General features: G+C 47.2%; 1 protein-coding gene and 1 long non-coding RNA gene across 3 annotated transcripts in view; one reads left to right on the top strand and one right to left on the bottom strand.

Moving 5' to 3' along the window:
- LOC127003812 (uncharacterized) overlaps nt 1–27,630 on the top strand; it is a 270,989-nt gene that overhangs the window by 157,356 nt on the left and 86,003 nt on the right. The window contains exon 6 of one of the 2 annotated variants that reach the window (XR_007757412.1): nt 19,614–19,655. This is a non-coding gene — a long non-coding RNA (uncharacterized LOC127003812). Of the gene's footprint in view, nt 1–10,665; nt 12,025–19,613; nt 19,656–27,630 lie in introns of those variants that run through there. The other variant, XR_007757411.1, reaches the window with a different exon arrangement.
- Nucleotides 651–27,172, bottom strand: LOC127003811 (homeobox protein SIX3-like). Its single transcript, XM_050870861.1, has 3 exons — nt 25,350–27,172; nt 5,269–5,414; nt 651–2,701 (listed from the first exon to the last, which is right to left on the bottom strand). Exons 1-3 carry the CDS (start codon nt 26,003–26,005, stop codon nt 2,157–2,159), a joined length of 1,347 nt encoding a protein of 448 aa, XP_050726818.1. The 5' UTR covers nt 26,006–27,172; the 3' UTR covers nt 651–2,156.

Raw genomic sequence — 27,630 nt, 5'->3', positions numbered from 1 at the left:
CGGGCCGTCCAGTGATTGGCTGAGTCCCTTCTGCTCCCTATAAATAGACTCCTCATTGCCCTCCAGCCGGTAGACGGGACACCTGCAGCATCCCGTCCACCGCAGAGACACACAATCCATAACAAAACATTCAATTATCCAACAATCACGGCAGAAGAGGTGAACCCTGCTTCGTCTCAAATCACTCGGGGCTTCAGGAATTTACTTCACACCTGACAGGGATTCCGGGGCTGGGGGGCAGGGGAAGGGGTAGCGGGGGAGAGTGGGGGAACGGCAGCCTGTTATTGGGGACAGTTAGTGTGGTGAGGGAGGGGAGGTGAAGGGGGTATATACAAGGGGGGTGTGGTGGGGGGATGGGCAGTGGTTGTGTGAGTGTGCAGTGACATGGCGGGAAGAGAAGGACGAAGAGGCGGGCAGGAGCAGGGTGATGAGGCTTATGTACAGAGTCGGTGGATGGGTGAAGGGGGATGTGGGTGAAGGGGGAGGGGGGGGGGGGGCAGCACACTGACTCTACACTTCTAAGCACTTCACTGACACCGTTTGGTCTCTCTCTCTCTCTCTCTCTCGTGTGTGTGTGTGTGTGTGTGTGTGTGTGGCTGGGAGAAGATGAGGTCGGTGAAAAGCAGTCGAAGAAAGGAAAAATAAAATAGAGTTCAGTATTTTGAGGATATGAACTAAAAACAAGAAGAAAAAAAAAGGCAACGGGAATCGAACAGAGGAACAATTGAGCCAGACACCCATGAAGCCAAACCACCGCCAATCACACGGGCCTTCCTCCTCCTCCGTCCGCGCCGCCGTCAGTAGCCCGGAGACACCTTAACCCTATCCGATCCGACGCTTTCAAATTGTCTGCGTTTTTCTGTATGACTGTTTTTTCTTCTTGATTTAATAAGAAAAAAATGGTGTATCGTTTTGATCGAAGTTCCTGAGGGGAGGCCAGATTTATCCCCCCTCGGATCAGATAGGGTTAAGGCCAAGGACTAGACGACCCCCACCCCCTTCGTTAGTCCTGAGAGAGAGAGAGAGAGAGAGAGAGAGAGAGAGAGAGAGAGAGACACACAGGCACGCCCACAGGAACAATGGAAGACCCCCCCCCCCCTTTATTACCACGCCAAGAAGAGGAGTGAGTAATGCCACCTCAGCACCCCCGCCCCCCTTGACCCCTCAAACACTCCCCCTAACACCCCCCCCCCCCCGCACCCCTCCCTGACATGTCCCCAACCCGTTGTCTTAAATGAACCTGATCCATTTTTTTTAGTAAATTTTGTTTTTGCCGCCTGAAGAAGGTTAATTTTTTCCGAGGCCTTTCTTGATTACCTGCCTGACGAGGAGCGGCGGCGGCGGTGAGGGCGTAGGCGACTCTATCATCTTTATTTATTTAACACAGGTTGGGGTTAGAATAAGACCACCGGGCTTAACAGGAACGTCTTGACTTTTATTTACTTCATCAAGACTCGCAGCCTCACGAGAGACGCGGTGAGGGAAGGGTCGCCGCGCTCTGCTTAATCTTTGTGACATTACTTAGCTGTACAGGACACACAAAGAGGAGCAAAGCGCAGAGGGCGTGACTCCGGACCAGCGAGAGGAGATTCAGACACTCAGGTAAAATCAAGAGCCAGACCTTGAGAGCGAAATAAAAAAAAGAGGAAAGAAAAAAGAATCTTGGCAAGCGTCGCGTCGAATTTACACGAGTCTTCAAGTTCTCCTCCACTTCTTCGGCTTACCCGGCCTGGCTCGGGCAGGTTCAGTAGGAATTTCAGTCCGGTTCCCTTCCACTAATTCTTTTGTCTCACGAATTTCCAAGAGGAAGTAAACACTTATCTCGTTCCTGACTGGTCGGCTCGAGGTGGCGTGGGCGGGGCACCTGAGGGACTGTGACCAATGATTGACGGCCGCCTTTGTTGTCATTCTGGGCCACGCTTATACAAGATCGAGAGCAGCACCTCGTGGCGTCTCCTCAGCAGCGGAGGAAGACACTCTCAGACTTCTTGGGTGACGAAGCGGAAAGAAAAGTTGCAAAGGAAGGAGACAAGAAGCTTACACATACGTCTATGACTGTGTGAGGGGCAAGGAAGGGGGACAGAGAGAGGGGGCATTTAAAAAGTAATCAACAGGTAGATGTGTGACTTATCAAACTAAAGTGCCGTGAATGGGCTCTAAGTGGCGGAGGGGTTGTGTGGGGGGAGGGCTGAAAAGAAGGGGGAGTGAGGGTTGACTAGTGGGAGGGGGTGGTGAAGGGAGAACGGGTGGAGGAGGGGGTGGGGGTGGTGGAGGAAGGGATGTGAGTGGAACTTGAAGGCATCTCCTCCTGCGCTCATGGTGGAGAAGGGGAGGGAGAGGGGCGAGGCGAGGGAGGTGGCGAGGGAGGTCATGAGCGGCAGGGAGGACATGGGGGGCATCAGGTAGGAGGGTTTGGTGACCTCCAGCGGCAGGGTGGTGGTGACGGGGGCGGCGGGGATGTGCGACTCCGTGGTGGAGGTTATGTCGCTCTTGAGGAGGGGCAGCGGGGAGCTCTGGGGCGGCGTGGCGGAGGGGTGAGGGGATATGGAGGAGGGGTGAGGGGAGATGCTAGCCGGGTGGGGGGAAACTGAAGAGGGGTGAGAGGAGGGAGCGTTGGAGGCTGGAGACACGACGCCTCCTCCTTCTCCTGACGAGGCGGGGGGTAGGGGGCTCTCCGACACAGGTGGAGGGGAGTGGGTACCTGTAGAGGGGAGACTCATTAGAAAGGGACATGAGCAGAGGACACTAACCCTTCACTTCTAACCTCCTGACATGACAAACTCCCCTCCCAACCCTTGACATGAACAGGGGACAGATTCTACATTCAACCCTGACAAACACACACACACACACACACACACACACACAACACAAGCGCGCGCGTCAGCCTCATGAAAGTAATGTTTGAACAAATGGTTTTCATGGTAACGTGTTGAAACATGCACGCAAATGTGTGTACTTAAACGCGTGTGCTAAGTATAGGGTTGCAAATTGTGAAAACGTTACCCGTGTACTCTGTAAAGCCTCTTTCCATTATAGCACGATATGATCATTATTACATTACGTGTTGATGAAACTGCTGGATATATTGTTGGCCCTGTTTTTGTTACTACTACTACTACTATTACTACTACCACCACTACTACTTTTAATTCTGCTGGTACTGCTGATACTACCACCACCACCACCACTTTTACTACTTCTAATAATACTGCCACTAATATTATTACTTATATTACTGGCTTCTATAATTACAAAACACGCACAAAAAAGATAGATAGATAGATAGAGAGATAGAGATAGAGCGAGAGAGAGAGAGAGAGAGAGAGAGAGAGAGAGAGAGAGAGAGAGAGAGAGAGAGAGAGAGCGTATGGGGGGTCACAAGCCAGGCCTCCATAACCTCAGCTGAACACATTAACAAATCATCTATTCAAATATTAACAATTAACATTAATTGGCGCGGGGTAAATTAAAAGTTGCGTTATTAATTAGCATTTAATGAATACCAATTAGCGGCATTAAATTAACATAAGTCCAAAATCAAGAGTTAGCAGACTTGGAAAATAAAGTAATCAATGGCAGTGTGTGTGTGTGTGTGTGTGTGTGTGTGTGTGTGTGTGTGTGTGTGTGTTTTAAAGGGTGTGCAAACGTGTAAATAGCTCTTACAAAAAAAAAATAATAATACCAGACAACCCATTAACGCGATCTCCCTTCACACCACATGACATACATCACACAACTTCACTGCATCCCCCCATCCCATCACCTCACCTCACATCCTTCTTCACCCCCCCCCCCCCCATATCACAACACAAATCCCAATCCATCACCTACACTTCAGAGACGGTCATAACACCACCTCATCACACGCTCATCACAAATCATATCCCATCACTAAATACATCACATAAATAATCCACCCCATCCCATCACACCTTTATCTTCATCACCAAACATCACACAGCACGCCTCATCACACCGAGCAGCCTCCCATCACAATACGGCTCATCACAAATCCTTATCATCACTGCACTTCACCACATCCCATTCCATCCTGCTCTTGTTGACTTGCAGGAACAGCGATTAGCGAGCCTTTTGTGTTTGTTTATTGCCCTTGAATTGTATCCTTTGAATCGCCCCCCCCCCGCCCCTCCCCCCCCCAAAAAAAATACTCAGCATCCCATCATTAGACATCAATAATATTTAACATCACTGCACTTCATCTCATCCCACCTCATTCCCATTCTAAATCTCCTTCACATCACCCCCCCCAAAAAAAAATACATATCATTCCCTATCACACTGCACAGCATCCCACTACAACATGTGTACACCCTATCAACACACTACCATCACTGCACTTCACCTCACTCCATCCCACTATCCCATCCCATCACTCCACACCACACAGCATCCCAACAACAATCTTTACCATCACTGCACTCCACCCCATCACATCACATCCCATCCCACCGCAGATCTTCACCATCAGCATCCCATCCCATCCCTCCACTGCAGCTGATGGCAATAGAATCAGCGAGCCCGTGACTTGTAAAATTTCCATCATGGCCTGAAATAATGGGCTCCCAAATGAACACTTTCGACACGGCCACTGAATTAAATCAAACAAATAAACACGCTGCGCCGGCGGAAGAATTAGAACTAACGGAGCCTCAAAGGAATTATTTTTGGAGTGACCGAATCCAATCGACGGAAATTTAAGGCTCGGTGACCACGTGGGGGCAGGAGGGAGGGAGCGAGAGAGTGGGAGGAATATGGAAGGGATGGAGTTAAGGGAAGGAAAGAAGGGACATTGAAGGGATGGAGGAAAGGGAAGGAAAGGAGGGAGATGGAAGGGATGAAGCAAAGGGGAGGACGGGAGAGACATGGAAGGAATGGAGCAAAAGGGAAGAAGGGAGGGAAGGAAGGGAGAGACATGGAAGGGTGGAGCAAAGAAAAGGAACGATAGCTATTGGAAAGAAAAGGGCAAGAGGGAAGCAGGGAAAGAGAATGAGAAATATACAGACAGATAGACAGATGAAGATCGAGAAAGGGAGAGATGGAGGGAAGGAACGGATGGGAAAGGTAAGGAAAATAGGAGAGGGAGAGAGGAGAGATATACAGACAGACATAGATAAAGAGGTGTGGAGGCGGTCATGTTTAGCAATATTGATAAAGATGACTGCTTTGAAGGGGAATAGCGAGAGAAAACACACACACACACACACACACACACACACACACACACACACACACACTCTCACTCACCCAGAGACAGGTCCTCGTCGTCCGTGTCGTCCAGGGGCGTCGGGGAGCCGGGGTTTATGAGGTCGTCGTCCTCGTCGTCGTGGTGAGCGTCTCTGGACTCCGATGACCGGGCCGAGGCTGCGCCGCCCTGCTGGCCGTTCATCATCCTGGAGAGAGCGAGGGAAGGAAGGAGGGGTTGATGGTTACTTTGCTTGGATACGTGAAGTAGAATGCTTGAAAGATGGATATTGAGACCTAGATAAATATTGATAGATGAACGACCGGGAGGGTTGGTTACATAGCATAAAAACACTATAGGTATAAAGAATAATTGGTAGATGGACATGTTGACATATGACAGGGAGGGTTGGTTACTCTTAGATATATTTAACGATTGATGGATGGATGACGGATAGGTTTGGGTACTTTGCTCGAGAACACTTAAAATAGAACGAGATGATTTTTCGTATTTTCCTTTTTAGAATTTTCGTAATCTCCTTTCCTTTCTTTATACTCACTAGCCATCTTTTTACATCGGCCCCAGCATGTTGGCGAAAGCAAGAATTTTACAGTGGCGCCAGTCTTACTTGGAACATGCCCGGAGCTCCACTTGAACCTCTTTTAAAGCGATATCATTCTTGTTTGGCGCGTGTTGGCCCCCCGGAACCCCGCTTGATCCTCGTTAGAGAGTTTCATTAGAGTCCGGGTTGATAGGCGGTTATCAGGACAGCATTTAGGTTGTCATAGAAATTGTCAGCTTGTAGCGGCGGACGGGACTTGAGCCTTGGAAGCCAGAACACCGCACCCGACCCTGGTCACTCAGCCTCCACCTCCCTTCTAGGTCAGCAACTTATTCTCACTCTTACCTGCTCTATGTTGGCTTTTGCTGCTTTTAATTCGCTTTATACATGCCGTCACATGCCTCGCAAAACTACCGCATGCTGCCCCAAATCCATTAAAATGCATCGTAGGTGTTAACATCATTTTCTTACCTCCGTATTTTTTCTTACCTCCATATTTTTTTGAGGGGAGTTTGTTGCTCTTCTTTCTTGAATAGATAGTAGAAAATGATGAGGGGATATTATATAGATTGAGTTTTGAATAATTTTTGTTGGCTTGTAGACTTTATAAACAACACGATTTTATGTCTGTCTGTCCTTTTCAATAATCCTCTGCTTTCCTCATTTTCAGTCATGCTGCGATATCTCGTTCGTATAATTAAGCAGATTTTCCGTTCATATATCTGTGAATTTCATCTGTTTCACTCACTCATTTCACTCACTCCTCCATCACTCTTAAATTTCAGTTCATGTTACGCGACTCTTCACTTTTCTTCTACATTTGCCTTTCTCTCCATTGCGTCTTTCCCCTCCGGCTGTCACAATGATTCCTCCACGCCCTGCCTTCGAATATCCTTACGTCGTAGTTAGAACGGTCACTTTTTTTTCAACTTTTCATCTTTCCTTTCTGCCCCTCCCTTACCCTTCCTTACCTGGCCCGTCCTAATTTTTTCAACTTTTCATCTTTCCTTTCTGCCCCTCCCTTACCTTTTCCTAACTCGCCCGTCCTAATTTCACACACTACCCACCTATCTCTGGCTCAAGGGGTAATGGGACGGAGATGAGCACTGAGGCCACGCGCAGCTATAGCGTATACCCTCAACTTTACTTTTTCTTTACTATTCGCCAACTCCATTTCGGGTTATCTCTGACGTTCGGCTTTAAATTCGTGTGGTTAATCGCTTTTTTTTATCTATATTTCTTTGAGTTTATTTTCGGTCGTGTTAGCCTTGAAATCGCTCCCTTTTTTTTCTTTAGTCAGTCTGTCTTTGGAATAATCTCACGCCATATACTTTACATCTCCCTTCCGTCTTATCTCTCATTTTTTTCCCTTCCGCTGTATTTCACTTATCTTTCCCTTCCCTTCTCTCCCTTTCCCTTCCGTTGTATTTTTCTCCTCCCTTTCCCATCCGTCGTGCGTCAACCTCCTGTAGTTTTTATTGGTCTTTTATAATCGTATTTTATCATCAAATTTTTAACTGGTTTTATATAGTTTTATTAGTGTTGGTTTTATCACGTTTTTAATTTTAAGCCTATATAGTTTTATAAGATAATTAAATTGTTTTAGATTCGGCGCCAAATGACCCCGAAGTTGCGGCTCCAAGACAGACCGCCCTAATAATCATCAACATCCCATCCGTCGTATTTCTTCTCCTTTATCTTTCTTTCCTTTCCTTTCCGCCGTATTTTTCTTCTTTCTACCTTTCCTTACTTCCTTTCTCCTATTTCGTGTTCTTTACCCTTCCTTTCCTTCTTTCCCTTCCGCCATATCTTTCTTCTTCCTCCCCTTCCTCTCCTTACCGCCATGTCTTTCTTCTTCCTTCCCTTCCTTACTTCCTTTCTCCTATATCGTGTTCTTCTTTACCCTTCCTTTCCTTCTTTCCCTTCCGTCATATCTTTCTTCCCACTTACCCTTCCTTTCCCTTCCCTCCCCTCCCCACCCTGTCACCCGCCCCTACATGTCCCCCACGCGCGGAACCTAACCACCGCCGGGGTCATTAATTCCCCCGTTACAGCACTTCCCTCCTCCTCCCTCTTTCCCGCCCTTTGTCGGCGCTAAACTCCTGATAAACGCCGCTCGGGTTCGTCTGGCCTTCGCTCGCGTCCCCGGCAGCCCGCGCGCAGGAGAACTAAAGCGCAAGCCTCCTCCTCCTCCTCCTGCCATTCCTCCCCCGCCGCCCTCAGTAGCAGGGTACACACGGATGCGAGGTGATTGTTACTCCAAGAAAATAGTGTCAAGGGGTAGAGGATAGGCGGGTCGTGGCGTCCTCATTAGCGTCATGGGAGATTGTTCGGAGGGGGACGAAAGATTAAGGAAGTCGGACGAAGAATTCCCACACGGCCCTCGCTTCTCCCCTCCTCGGCCCCTCACTCTTTACAGTAAACATGTGTAATAAGATGACGTTTATTCAATGGACCTTGTTACCCCAGCAGCAGCACCACCACCACCACCGCCTCTTGGCCAGGAGGACCCAGTGTCTCACCTTCCCCGCCTTAGATCTAACCTGGCGGTGTTCTCAGACGCTTCCGCCACACGTCACCTATTTTCAAAGGCCGAAGGGAGGATGAAGCGAGATCCCATGAATGTTTTTTTTAGGTTCTTGGTACAGCAGAAGGGTCGAACTAGTACTAGGGTCATAAAGTGGTCCATGGAAATGCCCACAGCTCCTGCGAAAGCCTTGTCGAATGTGTGTGCTCCGGCCGCCGTCGAAATGTTGAAGAATACAACCCCTTGCTGCTGGTTTCTTTGCCTCGATAGACCGTCCCTTGATTGCCCGTTCCTTCCTCTTTCTTTTCCTTTCCTCGTGTTGCGTCACTCCGCGAGATCTTTGTCCTGTTTAGTGAGGGGTGAAGAGATTGAGTTTCCTCCGGTATTAGTTGTTATTAAGGCAAAAGTTTGTATTACCTAGACAAGAGGCTCTCTATTTTTTTTATCAGAGGCGATGAATATAATGTTTCTTTTAGGTTTGATTATTTTAGGAGTAGCGATAACTCTCCATTTCGGCTTATCTTTGACTTTCGGCTTTATACTCGTGTGGCTAATCGCTCGTTTTTTTATCTATATTTCTTTATGGGTTTATTTTCGGTCTCTCTCTCTCTCTCTCTCTCTCTCTCTCTCTCTCTCTCTCTCTCTCTCTCTCTCTCTCTCTCTCTCTCTCTCTCTCTCTCTCTCTCTCTCTCTCTCTCTCTCTCTCTCTCTCTCCTTAATTCCCCCAAGCTCGCTCTAGTTCGGTACATTTTTCCTCCATCCTCCTATAACCAGCGCCCCACCCACCCCCTTCTCCCTCCCCACCCCCCAGTGCCCACGGTTCACCTGGATGAGTCAGGTGGGGCGGGAAGTGACCTAATAGGCGTGATTTGCACCCTAATAAGGACCAATTAATTATTCGTTAATGGGGGAAATTACTCGTAAGGTTCCAGGAAATTCCCTTACTGTGATTAACATGAAGCAGATAGATCAGTGCGGAGGGGAGGCAAGACCGAGAGAGAGAGAGAGAGAGAGAGTAGAAGAAGAAAAAAGAAAAAGAGAAGAGAGAAGAAACAAATGAGGGGGGATAGATAGATAGAGAGAAATCTAGGCCTAATTGTCATACGTAACATTATTTTTTTAACTAATTTGCTGTCATTATTGTATCTACCATCACCTTGTTACTGTTATTTTTATGTTTTGTGAATGAAACCGCAAACCGTAGTAGTAGTAGTAGTAATAGTAGTAGTAGTAACAGTATCACCACCAACAGAGTAAAGCATTGATGGGACTCGAACACCAGTCCCCACCATGCGACAACCAGCACCATAACCACCGCCACTACCAACGCCCTTCTCCCCTCCTTTCCTCTCCCTCCCTCCCTCAGCGCGGTCGATACTTCTCAATCATCAGTTTATTTCACTCATTATCAAAATCAATACACTCGGCCCTCCCCTCCTCCTCCTCCTTCCTCCCCGGTCCTTTCCTTGTCAGTTTGGGACATCCTCTAGACCTGTCCCCTCTCCCTTGCCTCCTGTCTATACTATCCTCCTCCGTTAGTCAGTTAGTTGTTAAAGGAATAAGAAGATAAGGGTTCGCGGTTCAACATTCAACTGTCCTCTTTCCCTTCTATGCGTACAAGTTAACCACGATGCCTTTTCTATCTAATCCTTAACCAAGTAACTATTTATTGTCATTAGTGTTGGGCGCCTTCTCGCTTTGTAGCATATATTGGTTAAGTCATGGTGTTTGTACTGCGTCATAAATGTGATCGGATCCCGTATTACATTACCGGAATGCCTTCAGCTTTGTCCGCAAACCCCCGTCCTTTGGCTCCCTGGCACGCAAAAAAAACTCATTGATGCGCTGAGCGTTTCCTAAACCGGCGGTAATCTAACACTGTGTATGAAACGCCATTCCCGTGTGTCTGTATAGGGGTGGGAGGGGAGGTGTGTGTGTGTGTGTGTGTGTGTGTGTGTGTGTGTGTGTGTGTGTGTGTGTGTGTGTGTGATCTATTTCAATACACGGCAGTTTACAATAAAATTCTGAGCGCCGCTGTAAACAATGGTTTGTTGCCTTTTCACGTGCCACTCATGCCGCAGGGGATGCAGGAGACGTGTGTGTTAGTCCAACGTGTCACCCTTAGTGTTTTGTTGGTGTCATAAGACGCTCAGCAGGCAGCAGGCATGGGCACCGCTGTTTGGCTTCTAGTTTGATCAGCAACATTCTCTCTTAATAATACCTTCTCTACATGCGATTTTACGGCCACGAAGATCAGTAGACGTTAGAAGAAATCCCTCCCTGAAATGTTCACGGGCCTACGAGACGTGTAAAGCAATGCGTACCAACACGGTTCTGAATGTAATAATGTTTTTTTTTTTATGCCGACAGTATTGCTGTAAGGGGCTGGGCCGGACTTGAATAACTTTGTAGTGATGGTGGAGGTGTGGCGCCTGCAAGCCTCTGCCCTGCACTAAATCCTTCCGTCTGCCGTGCATCCTCGCTCCATATGGAGGCAGCGGGCCGCGGGTCAGCAGCACATGGCCGCGGCATCGCTCCAGCAGGACGAGATTGTCCGTGCCAGTATCGCTGAGAAGGGCGTCGCAGCTGCCATTAGTGGCCACCCACGAGACTGGCGATGCCCTACAGCAAGTGCCGTGTTGTCTCCCGTAGGACAAAGGTCTGTTTTGTTGATTCCTTTCCGCCCGCACGGCTTCCACCACGAGAAATTAATAAAGATTGGCCATTGTTAAATATGGGGTCTCCCTGTTACACAATCCTCTTGTAGTAAATAAATTGCCTGAGTCTCGTTCTGATGAGTTCCTCTGCCTGCTGAATGTTGTGGTCGTCTGCAGATCGACAGATTTGACCGACTATTGAAGTGCCGCATGTTTTGTTGGCGGCGCCGGCAGAACACGACTGTTAAACAAAAAGAGCCGCTGTGCACGAGGCCGAGCCTTTGAGGTGACAAGCAGTAAAAAGACAATGAAGACTCGTGTCCCCAGCTGGCGGCTGCAGGACGCGCTCCGCACTGAGGATCATGAAGGACCGCTCTGGCTCTGTAAGCAACGATTTCAAGTTTGTAAATAAATATCGCGAGTGCCTTCGTCTTGACTGCGACGTTTAAGAAAATATTAAAATTATTCATATATATCATATATTTATTTTACGTGCAGTGAAGCGTCAGCGCTTTGTACAGTTGCACGGTAATGCAATATTAATTGCATTTGTATACGGTTGAAAGGAAGTTCACGACACAAGATGCTGAAAATTTTAATTGGAGGTCGAAAAACACTTAACATAAATTTCCAGCTAAAATAGATTTTAAACGAAAGGGCTCCAGAGAATAACAGACTTGGAAAATACAAGTGAGCTCGAATAAAATAAAATAAATCAGCCCAGGCATTAGGAAGTCACGCGATACTTTATGATTAACTTATCAACTCTGAAACAGTTGCATTGTTTCTAATCTAAGCAACACGACGCCAGGGTTGTCCTTTTACCCCTATAAACACGGGAATATTGAAACTGCCGTGAGAGATGGCGTCGAGTGGTGACAAGCGCCAGGGGAGCCACAGTTCAGAACCACAACGAAGACTACGGAAAAAAAAAGTTCCTTCGCCCACACCAGGTTCCATGATACCGGCAGCGCTCAGAGGACCCCGTGGCCGAACGTATCAAGTGGCGAGTCTGTGGAACTTGTGTCGTGCCTTGTCCCGTGGAAAGAGAAGCCATACTCAACACCCTCGGTCCCCAATCACTTGATGGGATTATTATTACTATTATCATCATTACTATTATTCTGTTATTAGTATCGTTATTTACTCATCACAGCCAGGTATACGAAAAAGACCTCGTTCCCAGTAAACACCGTGCACATGCTAACCAAAATAGCACTTAGGCTCCTCCACCGAACGGCGTAATAAAGTGTTCATCTTAGCGTCCCGAGGGTGAGGCGCCGGCCACCTTACCGCACCTGGACTGTTAATTAAGTGCAATCTGCGTGACGCCCGAACACTGTACTTGAGCCCCCTGCGCGCTTACAGGTGTTTTGAGAGTACCAGGTATTAGTGGAGACGGGCGGACGACGGTGCCTCTTAACGGGTAATACCAGAACTAAGAAGACAGGGTAGAGGGCGAGAAGAGGGTGAAGATGAACTCCCATAACTCCATAGGGGCAAGGAAGAACAGCAGAAAGTCCCCAAAAGCTATGGACTCGGAGACAAAGGGAGCTTTTATTTCGGTAAAGGGCGGAGTGCAAGGGCAAAAATAAATGAGACGGTTTTTTTTTACAGTAAAGGATATTCATATTTAAAAAGAAAACGCGTGAACAGTAGTAGCCGGTTGATGTAGTAGTTTGAAAAATAGTATTAATAGTAGTAGTATTTTTTATCGATAAAGGGCGGAGTTCAAGCGCAAAAATAAATGAGACGTTTTTTTTTACAGTAAAGGATATTCATATTTAAAAAGAAAACGCGTGAAAAGTAGTAGTCGGTATAGATGTAGTAGTTTGAAAAATAGTATTAATAGTAGTAGTAGTGTAGTGAGAGACAGTGAAATAGACAGATGACAAGACAAATACAGATAGACAGACAGGAGGGAAGGAGGAGCCAAGATCACCGCCCCCAGACCGTCTCCGAGTAACAATCACACCAAGTTCTCCCTCGCATGATTAACAAACACCAAACGGAACACGTCGAGTTGTGTCTGCGGCAGGACATTGCACTATCCCAAACCAAACCTTCGACTTCCTTCCACTTCGGGCTATACGGCTATACACTTCTGCAGGCTCCTCGTTTTAGATCTTTATTTGTTTTGTGTTTCGTTCCCAAGCTATCGTCCTTACTTGTATTTTTTTCGCTTCTATTCTATTTTAGTTCTCCTCCTCGTCTCATACGTCTTCCCGTTTTCAATCTCCAAACGCGAATTCCTCCAAACTATATTTTCTTACCTTGATCTTTCTCCTAATCCTTCTCCTCACTTAGTGGTCATCAGATGTATCTTATTTTCTCATCTTGTTATTTTTATTTGCCTCTTTCTTATCCACTTCCACCTCCATCTCTTTTTCTTCCTCATTCCTTTATCATCTTTCTCCTCCTTTTCGTCTTCTGTATTTCCCTAGTCCTCTCCTACTTATCTTGTTCCTCCTCCTCCACCCTTGCCCTTTCTCCGCCTTTTCCTTTCCCTCATTTTCCCCCACTCTGCACTTTCCCCAAAACATCAACCCCTTCTTTACTCCCTCTCAGCGCTCTCCCTAACAGTCCCTTCCTTTCCCTTCCCCCTACTCAGACTTTACCAACCACCCCTTCCTTCCCCTTCCCCACCCGGTGTTCTCAACAACCCCTCCATTTACTCTCCTCCCCAACCACCCCTCTCTTCCCTCTCCTATACTCGATGCCCTACCAACCCCCACCCACCGCCCTCGCCAACTACCCCCCCCCCCCCCACAACTGAGTAACACGGAGCAGCCGCTAAAGCCATCGTTGCTGCAGTATTTTTGGACAGTTCTTGGTGGGCGCCGTAACCCGAGGCAGCGTGAGCCAGGGATCAAAGCTACTAAGCCCCGGACACACACACACACACACACACACACACACACACCTCAGGGGGGATGGACTAGAGGCAATGGATGGGGATTCAGAACGGAACTCAGATGGCCAGTGTATGTTTTTTTCTTTTTACCTTTTTTTTTCTTTTCTTTTTTTTGTTTTTGGACCGCAGAAAATGTAAACGTGTATTTGCCATTTTGATATTATTCGTTTTTTTTTTGTTTCGTTTGTTTTTACGTTTTCGGGTTTTTTTTTTTTTTATCTATCATATTTGGGATTCAGTGGATTGTGGTGGGGGTGCGTCCGAGTGTGTGTGTGTGTGTGTGTGTGTGTGTGTCCATTCAGGCCCATGCAGCACACCAATTAACATTCATCTGTAGCGGTGTTTGTGTAGTTTTTTGTTTGCTTTGTGCGTGTGCGCGCGCGCGCGAGAGAGAGAGAGAGAGAGAGAGAGAGAGAGAGAGAGAGAGAGAGAGAGAGAGAGAGAGAGAGAGAGAGAGAGAGAATAACAGGAGGGTGAAAATGTTTATGATAAGTACGCTATCGTTAAACTTATAGGAAGAACCCAAATAATAAATATGAGCAGAGAAAAAAATAACATTGCAATAAAACAAAAAGAAGGAAAATCAATCTAAAAATTATGTGAGACAGAGACAGAGAGAGAGAGAGAGAGAGAGAGAGAGAGAGAGAGAGAGAGAGAGAGAGAGAGAGAGAGAGAGAGAGAGACCCACACGAAGCACAGTGGTCACTCTAACTACACACACTGACCAGTTAATCACAAGTTAGGGGCGCGGTGGACAACTTCCCCGAGAGCCATTACGTGACCGCCATCGCTACCTACCTCCACCTCCACCATTAACACCAACACCACCACCACCACCATTAACACCAACACCACCACCACCACGCGTCTCTAAGTTAACCATTCTAATCGACCGAAATAAGTATACGTTTCTACATCACTACAGCTGAACACCAACACCAACGCGCGTCTCTAAGTTAAGCATTCTAATCGACCATTGTCATTAGATAGAAATAAGTATACGTTTCTACATCACTACAGCTGAACACCAACACCAACGCGCGTCTCTAAATTAACCATTCTAATCGACCTTTTTCCTTCTCGTCTCTAATATCGTTTCAGTTTACTATTTTAACCTCACTTCGCGCCTCTAATTCATTGTCATTAGATAGAAATAAGTATACGTTTCTACATCACTACAGTTTAACACCAACATCATCACCAACACGCGTCTCTAAGTTAAGCATTCTAATCGACCTTTTTCCTTCTCGTCTCTAATATCGTTTCAGTTCACTATTTTAACCCCACTTCGCGCCTATAATTCATTGTCATTAGATAGAAATAAGTATACGTTTCTACATCACTACAGTTTAACACCAACATCATCACCAACACGCGTCTCTAAGTTAAGCATTCTAATCGACCTTTTTCCTTCTCGTCTCTAATATCGTTTCAGTTCACTATTTTAACCTCACTTCGCGCCTATAATTCATTGTCATTAGATAGAAATAAGTATACGTTTCTACATCACTACAGTTTAACACCAACATCATCACCAACACGCGTCTCTAAGTTAAGCATTCTAATCGACCTTTTTCCTTCTCGTCTCTAATATCGTTTCAGTTCACTATTTTAACCTCACTTCGCGCCTATAATTCATTGTCATTACATAGAAATAAGTATACGTTTCTACATCACTACAGCTTAACACCAACATCATCACCAACACGCGTCTCTAAGTTAAGCATTCTAATCGACCTTTTTCCTTCTCGTCTCTAATATCGTTTCAGTTCACTATTTTAACCTCACTTCGCGCCTATAATTCATTGTCATTACATAGAAATAAGCATACGTTTCTACATCACTACAGCTCAACACCACCACCAACGCGCGTCTCTAAGTTAAGCATTCTAATCAACCTTTTTCCTTCTCGTCTCTAATATCGTTTCAGTTCACTATTTTAACCTCACTTCGCGCCTATAATTCATTGTCATTAGATAGAAATAAGCATACGTTTCTACATCACTACAGCTGAACACCAACATCATTTTTCCTTCTCGTCTCTAATATCGTTTCAGTTCACTATTTTAACCTCACTTCGCGCCTATAATTCATTGTCATTACATAGAAATAAGTATACGTTTCTATATCACTACAGCTTAACACCAACATCATCACCAACACGCGTCTCTAAGTTAAGCATTCTAATCAACCTTTTTCCTTCTCGTCTCTTGTATCGTTTCAATTCAACCCTGGCGTCACTGTTTTAACCTCACTTCGACCATATAATTCATTGTCATTAGATAGAAGTAAGTATACGTTTCTACATCACTACAGCATCTCGCTTTCACTTTCTCTCTACCTCTCCCTTCCACACACCTGCATCCCATCCTTCCTTCCTTCACCGTGTTTAATCGTCACTCGTAACTTATTTTCTCATCTTGTTATCTGTATTTTCCTTTTTTCACCCATTCCCACCTCTACCGTTTTTTCTTCTTATTTCTTTCTCATCTTTATTTTCCGCCTGCTGTTCCTTCCTTTCTCATCAATGTATAGCGTTTCCAGCGTCTCCTCTTCTTAGTTCCTTTCCTCTCCTCGTTTTGCGTTCTTTTCTATCCCTTTTCGCGGTGTAGCTTCATCCCATCTCTCCCTCATCTTCTTTTCCATTCCTTTCTTCCCCCTTCCTTCATTTTCCATCCTGTATATACTATCAATTCTCCTCCTTCCTTTATATTCTCTCCCATCTTTTTTCCTCTTTTCTCCGTCTCTTTCTTCTATATTTCCTTATCACATCCATTCCACGGCTTTTTCTCTTCCCTTCCTTTCTGTTCTCTTATCTCCTTTTCTTGCTTCTATATTTCCTCTTCATCGTTTTCATTCCTCGTCTTTTCCCCTTAGACTTTTGCTTCTCTCTTTCCGCCTCTCTCCTCTTCCCTGTCCCCTGCCTCATCCATCCTCTATCCTATCCTTTCTCCATCTTGCCTTCCTTTCTATTCTTTCCCACCTCCTATTCTGCTTTTCTATCCGTCTCTTGTTTTTCTATTTCCTCTTTATCACATCCATTCCACGTCTTTTGCTTTCAGACTTTTGTTTCTCTTTTTTTCTCCCATTCCCTTCCTTTTGTCTTTTCTCTTCGTCTCTTGCTTCTTTCTTTTTTCTCCCCTTCCCTTCTATTTGTCCTCTCCTCTTCGTCTCTTGCTTCTATATCACTTCTTTATCTCATTCATTCCACGTCTTTTTCTCCCAGACTTATGCTTCTCTCTTTCCGCCTCTTCCCTCTTCCTTTCGTCTCTTGCTTCTATATCACCTCTTTATCACATTCATTCCTCGTCTTTTTCTCCCAGACTTTTGCTTCTCTCTTTCCCTTCCCTTCCCTTCCCGTCCCTCTCGCAATAATCTCCCGGGCCATGTAAAGGTAGATGGAAATTTTCACGGAGTCGACTGGCGTTTCCCGGAGTCAGAAATGCCATTTAACAAGCCAACCTCGCCGTAGCCCCGAGCCATCTTCTTTTCAGGGGACTCGCTTTTTTAAAAATTGCCACAATAATGAAATAGAACGCTTTTATTTCTTGGCTGGTTGGCTGGCTGGGGCTGGAGAGAGAGAGAGAGAGAGGAGGAAAGGGGAGAGAGGGGACGAAGGGGAGAGGAGGCGAGGGGAAGATGGAGGGATGTGTTCAATCTGTGGTCGAAGTGAATAGAACGAGCAGGCGGGCGGGAGGGAGGGGGAGGGGGGCAGGGGGGGGTCCGGGCCAATTTGTAATTTTCATGTTGCGTTATGCTATCTTTTTCCCCCTTCCTCTGCGTTCGATTTTCCTTCCTCGCTCGCTCGAGAGAGAGAGAGAGAGAGAGAGAGAGAGAGAGAGAGAGAGAGAGAGAGTAAAGCCATATCAACAAGTAAACATTGTAACAGACTAAAACAAATGAGGATCTCGGTCCAACACATGTAAAAGGTCATACAAAGGGAAAAGAAAAACAAAGAAAAGAGGAAAGCGGGGCGGAGAACAAAAGAACAGCATGCACAGGAAAATAATAAAGCCTGTGATAGGACGAGAAAAATAATGTGTGTGTGTGTGTGTGTGTTTGTATGGCGCAACTATCGACCACCACGTTCCTCATACACACGGGTCAAGAAGTGAACATGATATTATATTTTTTTCAAGTGTTGCAAATTGCAGTGAAGAGCGTGGCCGCTGTCTGGATGATTGGCACGGCAGACAACACGGAGCGGAACACCTGCGCCCACACCTCACACGCGAATTTTATGATGCATCGCCTCAGCTGGTATCACCCAGACCGTCACGTGCTGCAGAACACACGCCCCATATATAGAGATAGATAGATAGATTTATATATGTACGTATTTATATAAAACACACGTCGTCGATTATTTTTACTTATTCCTTTATCCATCAAAGCAATTCACAGCATTAATTCCCTCAAAAAAGGAGTCTAATAGGACGCTGCTATAACACCAAGCTGTTTACGGCGTGATTAGGAAATGTTTTAAAAGTTTAGCTCGAAATTAAAAGGCGTATAAGACTCGGCTGGCGTGCTTTTGGAAAATAAGATAATGATATGAAGGTTCCCTATCTGTGTGCTTGAAGGGAAGGGGTTTGAAGCAGTGCGTTCTCCCAGTCATGGCGTATTGAGCACATTAACTAGTCTCTGAAAAGCAGGGAACTAAGGAGTGCCCAGAGGAATGGAGATCAGTATTAATTGCCATAATGGACAAGAAAATAATAAAAATCAATGAGAAGAAATATTAGTAGACAATAAAGGCAGTTAGAATCTTAAAATGATAATGGTCAGAACACGATGTAGATGGTGGGCAAAAGAGTGGCAGACTGGGAAGTAAATTTTAAAAAGAGACCCAAAGGTTGTTCGCCAGATGGGATCATGAAATTAAAAACCGTATAGAAGTTTACCATCTGGGAGAGGCCTAAGACCTATGTTCTGCAGCGAAATGACACAGGCTGGTGGTGCTCGCAATTTTTTATACAGGGGTTGAAAAGAAGTGGAATGCTACGTATAAATACCGTAGGTTTTGTCTCAGCTGAACACTCGACGCGCGCACAGTCACGTATCGGGCAAAAGTGGCTCTCAAATGACCTTAGCAACCTGCCACGCTTTGGTTGTATTCTGAAGGACATCTTATATCGTTGTTTAGTATGACGCCGTGGACATGCAACTTTTTTTGTGCTACTTATTAAAACGGGAAAATTGGATTACCGTTTTTTTTGTTATAATAATTTCACTCTGCTTGCTATATATATTTTTTGTGTGTGTTTGCGTTTTATGTGTGTGTGTGTGTGTTTGCATGTGTGGTTGTTTTGTGGATATTCGTGTTTGTTTACCTTTACAAGCATCCCCTTATTAATGCAATCTAAAATGTCCTCACAGTCATTCAACGTATTTCTCTCATATCGCCGCCTGTTCCTGACTCGTTCCTCTCGCTGCCTTTCTTGTGTCTCTGTGCTGTAAGTCCCTCTCACCACCCCATTCCCCCCAACACCTGCTGCCACCTCGAGGACCAACGAGGCACATGTGCACATGAAATCGCGTGCCTGTTTTGTGCTTCGGCATCGATGTTACCAGTTTTTTTTCTCCAGTTTGCATCATCTGAGCTTGTGTGACGGAGGGGGGGGGGAAGGTCGGTGACTTCTAAATCATATCCAAACTTTTGATGTGCCTATTTGACGCAATATACATGAACTTTTGTGAATGATCTAGCAGCGTCATGCAAGCTCTGTCTTTTCTTTCCTGTGCAGACTGAAGGCGTCCCGCTGAGGAGCACATCGCGTCTTGGGTTGGTGAGTACTGGACGCCTCTCATTCCGTAGCCCTGTGTGCCTGTTTGTCCACTTACGCGCTCACTCACACACACACACACACACACACACACACACACACACACACAACGAAAGAGTAGCACATCCGATAACGACGACCCATATGAACGTCGAAAAGAAAAATAAGCTGCAGCAAACTGAATGCAAACAACCAATATTCTCGATAAGATTTATGAACACACACACACACACACACACACACACACACACGCTAACACCCAGCAGCCTCACGTGTCCCATCGATCCCGTTTGCACCCGCGTGTGGCTAACAGCATCATCGGCGGGCCCGCGCGGGTGACGGGGCGGCCGCCGGTGCGCCGCGCGTCCAGACAAAAAGTGCAGTAAAGAATAAAACAAAATCCCCGTGCAGGCGATCTTGTGTAGATAATTTAAGCCCAGATTTCACGCCTCTCGAGCAGATCCGCGAACAAGTTGGTGCCGGAGCGTGGCGGCGGTGAGGCAACAGGAAAGCGTCGCTGCCTTCCAGCTGATGGCGTGAAGGAATCGTGAAGGGGGAGGCCAGGCACTCTAAACCACCGCCATCCTCTTTATTAACCACCACGGCAGACACGAGGTCTCGGCCGAGCACAAAGCTTAAGTTCAAGGCACACCGGGGATGTCTCGGAACATTGGGACTAATCCGGCGTGGCCATGCTCGTGAAGTCACTGTAGTCCTGTACAGTGGAAGATGTAAGTATCGTCGTGGTCTAGCTCCAGCGCATTCAACATCCTGATAACTGAACGTAAAAATCTGAACGGTCTGTGCTGCTGAATGATCGGCACTCATCGATTATGCTGGTTTTACTTCCGTTCATTGTTCAGCCTGAGTGTTTTGTGGGCACGTGTCGACACTCGCCGTCCACGGGTGCTTACATCTTGAGTGTGGAAGGTCGCCTGGCAGGACCTTCATTCGTAAACTGGCACTCTAGCTAAGCTACAGTGCAGTTAAGAAATACGTGGACCTTGCACATTAATAGTAAAGTAAAAACGCTTTGCTTCGCCTCCATGTGTGTGTGTGTGTATGTGTGCGTGCGCAAGTATGTGTGTGTGTGTGTATATATATATATATATATATATATATATATATATATATATATATATATATATATATATATATATATATATATATATATAATGAATTGCTATTTCTTCTGTGCCCGTAACCGGTATAGGTGCAGCGCGCCGCAGCGGAAAAGGTTTCACGTCTGGCCCGTCCCGCCCCGCCGTGGCACCTCAGTCTTCGTCGACCCTTCAAGAGCACTCAGCTCCCTTCTTCCGTCGCCCATAAATAAGACTGTAAACTCGAAGACCCGCACTCAGGTGGCCACAGGGGTGTCAACGGCCCCGGGGGACGCTAATGACGCCTCCACCTGCCGAGTAACGACCACCTCCACCTGTAATAACTCAGGACGCCAATGATATAATAACTCCTTCGCCCTCTCCTCCCCTCCTCCCTCCCTCCCAACCCTTAACTCACGGCGAGTAGATATTTTTTTGGCAAAGCCTTTCATCATATATTTTTTTATTCGATTTAAATTTCTTGTGATTACATCTTGAGCTCATTAAAGTTGTCTCTTGCCTCCTTTATCTTCCTTTTCCTTGAGTGTTACATTCGCACAACTCACCTCCCCGCTAAGTGTTCTGCCCGCTCCGCCTCCCCGCCTCAGCACACGTCATTAGGCAGGCTACTTACTCTCTTATCCGGCCCGCTGATGACCGGCTTACGGATGAAAATCATTGGCCGTAAAAGGAAGGGCGAGCGGCCGTGGGCGGGGGCCATAACTCACCGTCCCCGCCGCCCGAGGCGCCGCGAGTGTCGCCACCGGTGCCCGCCGCGGGTACTGACGATGAGGGCAATTAACGAGGGCCGCGGGACGGTGTGCAGGGGATGGACCATGTTCGCCCTCGCGTGAGGGAAGCAGAAAGCTTATACCAGTCACTCATATATATATATATATATATATATATATATATATATATATATATATATATATATATATATATATATATATATATATATATATATATTGAAACACACACCAAGAGCTATCATGCCTATTTCCATTAATTGGTGTTTATATCAAACTTGGACGTTTTCTGAGTGTTGCATAACACCCCAGAAGTTACCACAGGTCGTTTATTTAGAGCTTGAGTGTCGACAGCACTGGTGCACAAGACCAGCGTCAGTCTGCGTGAGCCCCGACGCGTAATAAAACCTCAGCAAAAGTTTATGCGTTGGCGTCTTGCACATCGAGGCGTCGCTGGTGTGTAGCGGAGCCACCCACTGCGAGGTGTTGGTAAGACAACCCAGACGGCCTCGGTGACGCCGGAAAAGGCTGGCAGAGCGCCGTGCGTGCGGGTGTTTTGCCACTCGGGAAAAATGGCAACAGGAAAAAAAAATGCCACATGAATAAACTATCATAGGAAAAAGTGGCACAGGAAAAAATGTAACTCGATTGCTAGTAATAGTATAAATCATGGTAATAGTAGTGGGAACATTATTATTATTATTATTATTATTATTGGAAGTAGTAGTAGTAGTAGTAGTAGTAGTAGTAGTAGTAGTAATAGCAGTAGTAGAGGTAATTAGTAATAGTAGAAGTTTTATTATTATCAGTACAGTAATAGTAGTAGCGGTAGTGATAGTAACAGCAATTGTAGTATAGTTCATAATAGTAGCTAATAATTAATAATATTGGTATTTATAAGTGAGTAAAGTTAGTAGTGTAGTAATAGTGGTACTGTGGTAGTAATACTAATAATAATATTAATACTACTACTACTACTACTAATAATAATAATAATAGTTGTAGTAATAATAGTGTAGCAATGGTAGCAGTGTAGTATATAGTAATACTAGCAGCAGTATGCGTCATGTGTTCCCACTGAGTAACGCCGTGTTTTCCCGCCTCGGGTGTTGCAGGCAGCTCAGGCGCCACACAGCGGCTAGTGATAAATATATACGAATGTGTTGCTACCTGTTAATATCGTGACAGGCGAGTATAATGATCGGCAGTAATTATCTCCTTCCTTGAATGAAATACTTGTCACAAATTTCTATGAAAATCTTTCTACATGAATTCCTAATACACACTTTTTTGTGTATTGAAAAGTTTGGCGCGAGTCCTCCGAGCCCCAGCAGCGAGCTGTTGAAAACCTGTGTTTCACAAAGACCTTGATCGTGACTAATCTCCTAGCAGTGGCTTTGTCAGCTCTTTAATTTGAACCTAAAACTTGCCGATAGATTTTATAGTGTTATATTTTTTTATATATATTTTATTGCTATATATGTATTTTGCATTGAAAATATACTGGGAGTTATTTCGTCGCGTTTCGTGCCGCGTGTGAATGAAACCATGACACGGAGGAATCCTGACATGCCGAGGAGACGATGCTGTACTGTTGAGCAATGGCCAAGTGCAATATATATATATATATATATATATATATATATATATATATATATATATATATATATATATATATATATATATATATATATATATATATATATATATATATATATATATATATATATATATATATATATATATATATATATATATATATATATATATATATATATATATATATATATATATATATATATATATGTAATTGGTCACCAAGGCAACATCAGCCTGCTACCTCGTGACTTCCCTGGAGCGCTGGTAATGGCGAGGAGAGTTTGGAACAGTTGGGCGAGGTACCGCAGGGCCCCGCGGGCAGGGCGGGGCAGGGAGTGGCCGCAGCCTGGCTGGGAATATTTGTTACACGTCGTGCATCGTACTGCAGAAGGTGTGCACGTAACATACTCAACATGTGACAGGAGAGCAAGGTCCCCACACATCACGGGCAGCCGCCGGGTACCGAGCCTCCCCGGGCGGTGCAGGGACGCCCTTCAGCGCCAGCACCGTCGCCACGCAGAGGGTTCCTTTAAGCGGGCGCTCCTCCATCCGGCGGAGGGGAGCCGTGGCGTTATTTATGTTTTATTGGCAAAATATTTAAGTATCCAGTAATAACCTGCGATGCAATAAAGTTTCAATGTAATATTCGCCCCCCCACCACCCCCGCCCACCCCGGAGTGCCCCCAAGGCAGCACCCGCCTGACCCGTGCACGCCCCTCCCCACGCCACCCGTTATCGTCGACTGCACTGATAACACGGCCACTTGCGGCATTTGTGGAAACATACACACACACACACACACACACACACACACACAGACATACACACACACACGTCGCATTATTTATGGCCAGTAAAACACGGGTGGCTTTTATTATTTTTCAGCAATAAAGCGTCCAATAATCATTAACAGTATGTTAATAGCGTGAATTACCACCTGTCGCCGGAAGCGGAACTGTACTGGGGCAGAGTTTATAGTTTGGCGTGGCTGGGAGGCAGCGGCGGGGCGGCGAAGGCGTCCGCTGATGAGGGCGTGCCTTGCTTGACGCCGTGTCTTGCCTGCCGTCGATTGTACCGTCTGTTAGTTCCGCTTGTGATTGTTGTTTGCGAGGTGACGGACAGCGGCCACTATCATCACACGTTATTTCGTTTTATTTCCAAATTAGTCTTTCCATTCACCACACTGACATTATTATAACAGATGAATCACATGCCACATTGAAAATTAATTCCAATGATAGTTTTCACTGCACACCGACAAATATATCGATAAATATTCCAAGCATAATCTCAAAACTTTTTAATGATTCTAATAGGCTTGTTTGTTAGCAAGTACAGAATTAAAATTAGAGCAGGAAGGAGCACTTCTGGAAACTGATTTGGCTTTCTTGTACCATCGGTCAAGCGAACGGTGGCGTCGGGGGCGGTAGCGGAAAGTTTTGCGAGGGTGATGTGACGGGGTGGCGGCGGAGGCAGCGGCGGCCTCGGAAAGTACGGCGGTCTCAGCGGCCGGTGGAGTGCTGGCTGCACCTCCCTGCACAGAGACGCTGGGGATTCTTTTTGTGAAATTTATTAAATACTTTAGCCGTAAGTTGCAGTCAAAATAATGGCAATAAGCTTCACTAATTGATGCAACGCCTCTAAGATATTTGAATTAGTTTTTCATCACTCCGACTCGCCGCGGCCCGCTTGGTCCCCGCTCTGGCGCACCGCCAAGGCGTCGGGAGCGGCCGAGGCTGAGAGCTTGGCGGTAAAGCAGTGCATGGCGACTAGCGTGAAGGTCGAGTTTGAAGGAAATGTGAACGGGTTGGGGCATGAGAAAAGCGAGGGCACGCTAGCAGCGAGGGAATAAGAGCGGCCTTCATTAGGGCGCCAAGACAGCGGAGCCGCGTGTGGTCAGGCGGCGAGCGGGTCACCTCACTCACGTGCTCCAGGAAGGTATCGATTACAAGAGAGTTGGAGTCCCTCGTAGCGAGTTTTGGGTGACCTGCCGGGGGCCGCGAAGCTCGTTAGGGACGCTAATGGCCCGGCGCGGGCCACCCTTACCGCAGCAATAATTTGCGGTCAGGGCGGGAAATTAATTTGCCGCGGAACCTCTTAAGTGTTATGTCAGTGAATGAAAGGCTTCGGTCAGGCGATTACCGACAAATTGAGCCAAGAGGAGGGCGGCAGGGACTGATGAACTCACACTGAGGGCGTAATTATGGGGAAATGTGTGATGTGTGTTGTAAACAATTCATGCTTCTTACCTGTTCTTGGCGGCGGCCGCCCTGTCACGCTGCCGACGGTTCTTGAACCAGTTGCCGACTTGTGTTGGGGTGAGGCCGGTGGCCGAGGCCAGCTCCCTCTTCTTGCTGGGGTTGGGGTAAGGGTCCTGCAGATACCATTCTCGTAGCAGCGACCTGGTTCGCTCCTTGAAGCAGTGGGTCTTCTGTTCCCCGTCCCAGATGGTCCTTGGAAAGGGGAACTTCTTGCGGACTCTGTACTTGTCGACGGGTCCGAGCGGCCGGCCGCGGAGCCGCTCCGCCTCCTGGTAGTGCGCCTCCAGCCACAGCGCCTGCAGCCGCGCGTGCGACGGCTTGGAAAACCTGTGAGACTCGAGGATGGCGTAGAGTTCCCGGAAGTTCCCTACATGGAAGGAGACGAGAGCTCTTGCGCGTAAAACTGCTTCTTGCTTATTGAGGTCCTGCAGGTGTGGGTGAGCCACGGGCAGCGACCACAAGAATCTGCCAAGACGTTCCATGTCTCCGCTCTCCTCTAGAGTTTCGCAGACGGCGGCCACCTGGGTGGCGGTGAAGGAGAGGGAGGGCAGCGCGACGATCGGAGTGGGCACCACTGGACCTCCTGATCCTCCAACGTTGCTCCCCGAGGAAGCACTTACATTCGCCGCAAGTCCAAGCACCATGGTGTCTGTCACACACTCAGCCTAGTCACAACACTGCCAGTCACCGCCACAACACTACACAGCTGCGGCCGTGCTCATGTCCGACGCGCAGCCCAGTGAGTCCTCGAGCAGGGTTTCTCTCCGTGTTGCTGGCGCGCCTCTCGCGGCAGTAATGGAGTCCTTCTGAGGCCGAGAGAGCAGCCGTGACGTGGGGCGGAGCTTGGCGCACCACAGCTGTCACACTCGCGTTCCTGCTCCCATTGGTCCGTCCCTCTCTGGGTCCCACGCCCTCGCTGCCGGTCGCGTTACCATTGGCCGAAGGTCATTCGGCCCTCCAATGAGGAGAAAGTAGGGCGGGCCTGGGAAAGTCCACAGAGTGAGCCGGCGGGAGGCGGACCGCTTGTCGCCGTTGCTTCTCGCCTCACCCACCAACTGGCCACGCTCGCACTCTGGAATGCAAATAGCTGTGTATTGAGTTACAAAGTACATTGTTTTGTGGCCGATGTTTGACATTTCAGCTGACATATTTGTCCCTAAATGAAGTGGCTGGTCTCCATGGCCGTGATAAACTGGCTCCATCAGCAGCACCCACGCCGCCACCGCCCCCGCCTCCCGCCTCGCCCCCACAGGACACACACAGGACTCACTCTCCGCCTTGACTCTGATACAAAATTAACGCCACGACTCAAATTAATGACTCCAATGCTTTGGTGTGGCAGATCGGTCCCGGGAGGCGGCCTCGGCTCAGCCTTCCTCCTCCTCCTTCCCTCCTCTTCCTCCAACCCGCCGCAGGAGCCCGTCTGCCTGCCAGCCTTCCTTCCTTCCCTCCTTAACCTAATTAACTGACTCGTCCTAATTACTCCCTCCGCCAGCACTCCGTCCGCTCAGCCGTCAGCGCCGCCCTCGCCGCCTCTTCTGCCCCGCTGCTCCTTGGACCGACTGTGTAACGTCTTCATCGGGGCGCGGGAGGGACTTCGCGAGGCAGCCAGGCGGGGAAAATTACACTGTCGGGGGCGTCGCGGCGGAGGGCGGGCGGCGGCGACGTAGCCATATGTTAACAGGTCTTAGTGTGTGTGGGATAGAGAGGATGGGCGTGCGTGTGTATGTGTGTGTGTGTGCGTGTGTACGGATAAGGATGAACATATTAGAGCTGGTGGAATGCGTGTCGGAAGGAGAGAGAGAGAGAGAGAGTCAGCATGCATGAGGTTGTTGAAGGCGGGACTGGGGGTACGGGGGGAGGGGGGGAGGTAGTGTGGCTTGGGTTGATAATGAATTCGTGAGAGAAGAAAGAGAAAGTGACTGATAATTAATGAGACGTGGGACGATGCCTGTGACGTGAGAGAGAGAGAGAGAGAGAGAGAGAGAGAGGGGCAAATAACAAAACTTTTCTCTCCTCCCATTATTCACTTTCCCTCCCTTTCCTCCTTATATTCCCTCCCGTCCCCTCCTCTATCTTCTTCCTTCCCTTAGTAATCCCTTGTCTTTCCCACTCGTCTCCTTCCTCTTCTATTCCTCCCCTTATCTCCCCCTCTATCCTCCTCCTCCTCCTCCTCCTCCCCCCCCTTCATTACTACCCCGCCCACTAGCCGCGCCTCCTCCTCCTCCTTTTCCTCTTTCTCCTTGTTCTCGCTTTCTTCCGTATAGTC

The sequence above is a fragment of the Eriocheir sinensis genome, chromosome 26, assembly GCF_024679095.1.
Source record: "Eriocheir sinensis breed Jianghai 21 chromosome 26, ASM2467909v1, whole genome shotgun sequence".
In the NCBI taxonomy this organism is placed as follows: domain Eukaryota; kingdom Metazoa; phylum Arthropoda; class Malacostraca; order Decapoda; family Varunidae; genus Eriocheir; species Eriocheir sinensis.
Note: the sequence above shows the minus strand (reverse complement) of the source record. Positions and strands in the feature narration are given on the sequence as shown.

Excerpts from the sequence above, each read along its gene's own strand:
- LOC127003811 (XM_050870861.1), bottom strand. The coding sequence starts at position 26,005 with ATGGTGCTTGGACTTGCGGCGAATGTAAGTGCTTCCTCGGGGAGCAAC. Across the intron at positions 5,415-25,349 it reads GCGGCCGCCGCCAAGAACAG|GATGATGAACGGCCAGCAGG; the intron begins GTAAGAAGCATG and ends CGCTCTCTCCAG. Across the intron at positions 2,702-5,268 it reads CGACGAGGACCTGTCTCTGG|GTACCCACTCCCCTCCACCT; the intron begins GTGAGTGAGAGT and ends TCCCCTCTACAG.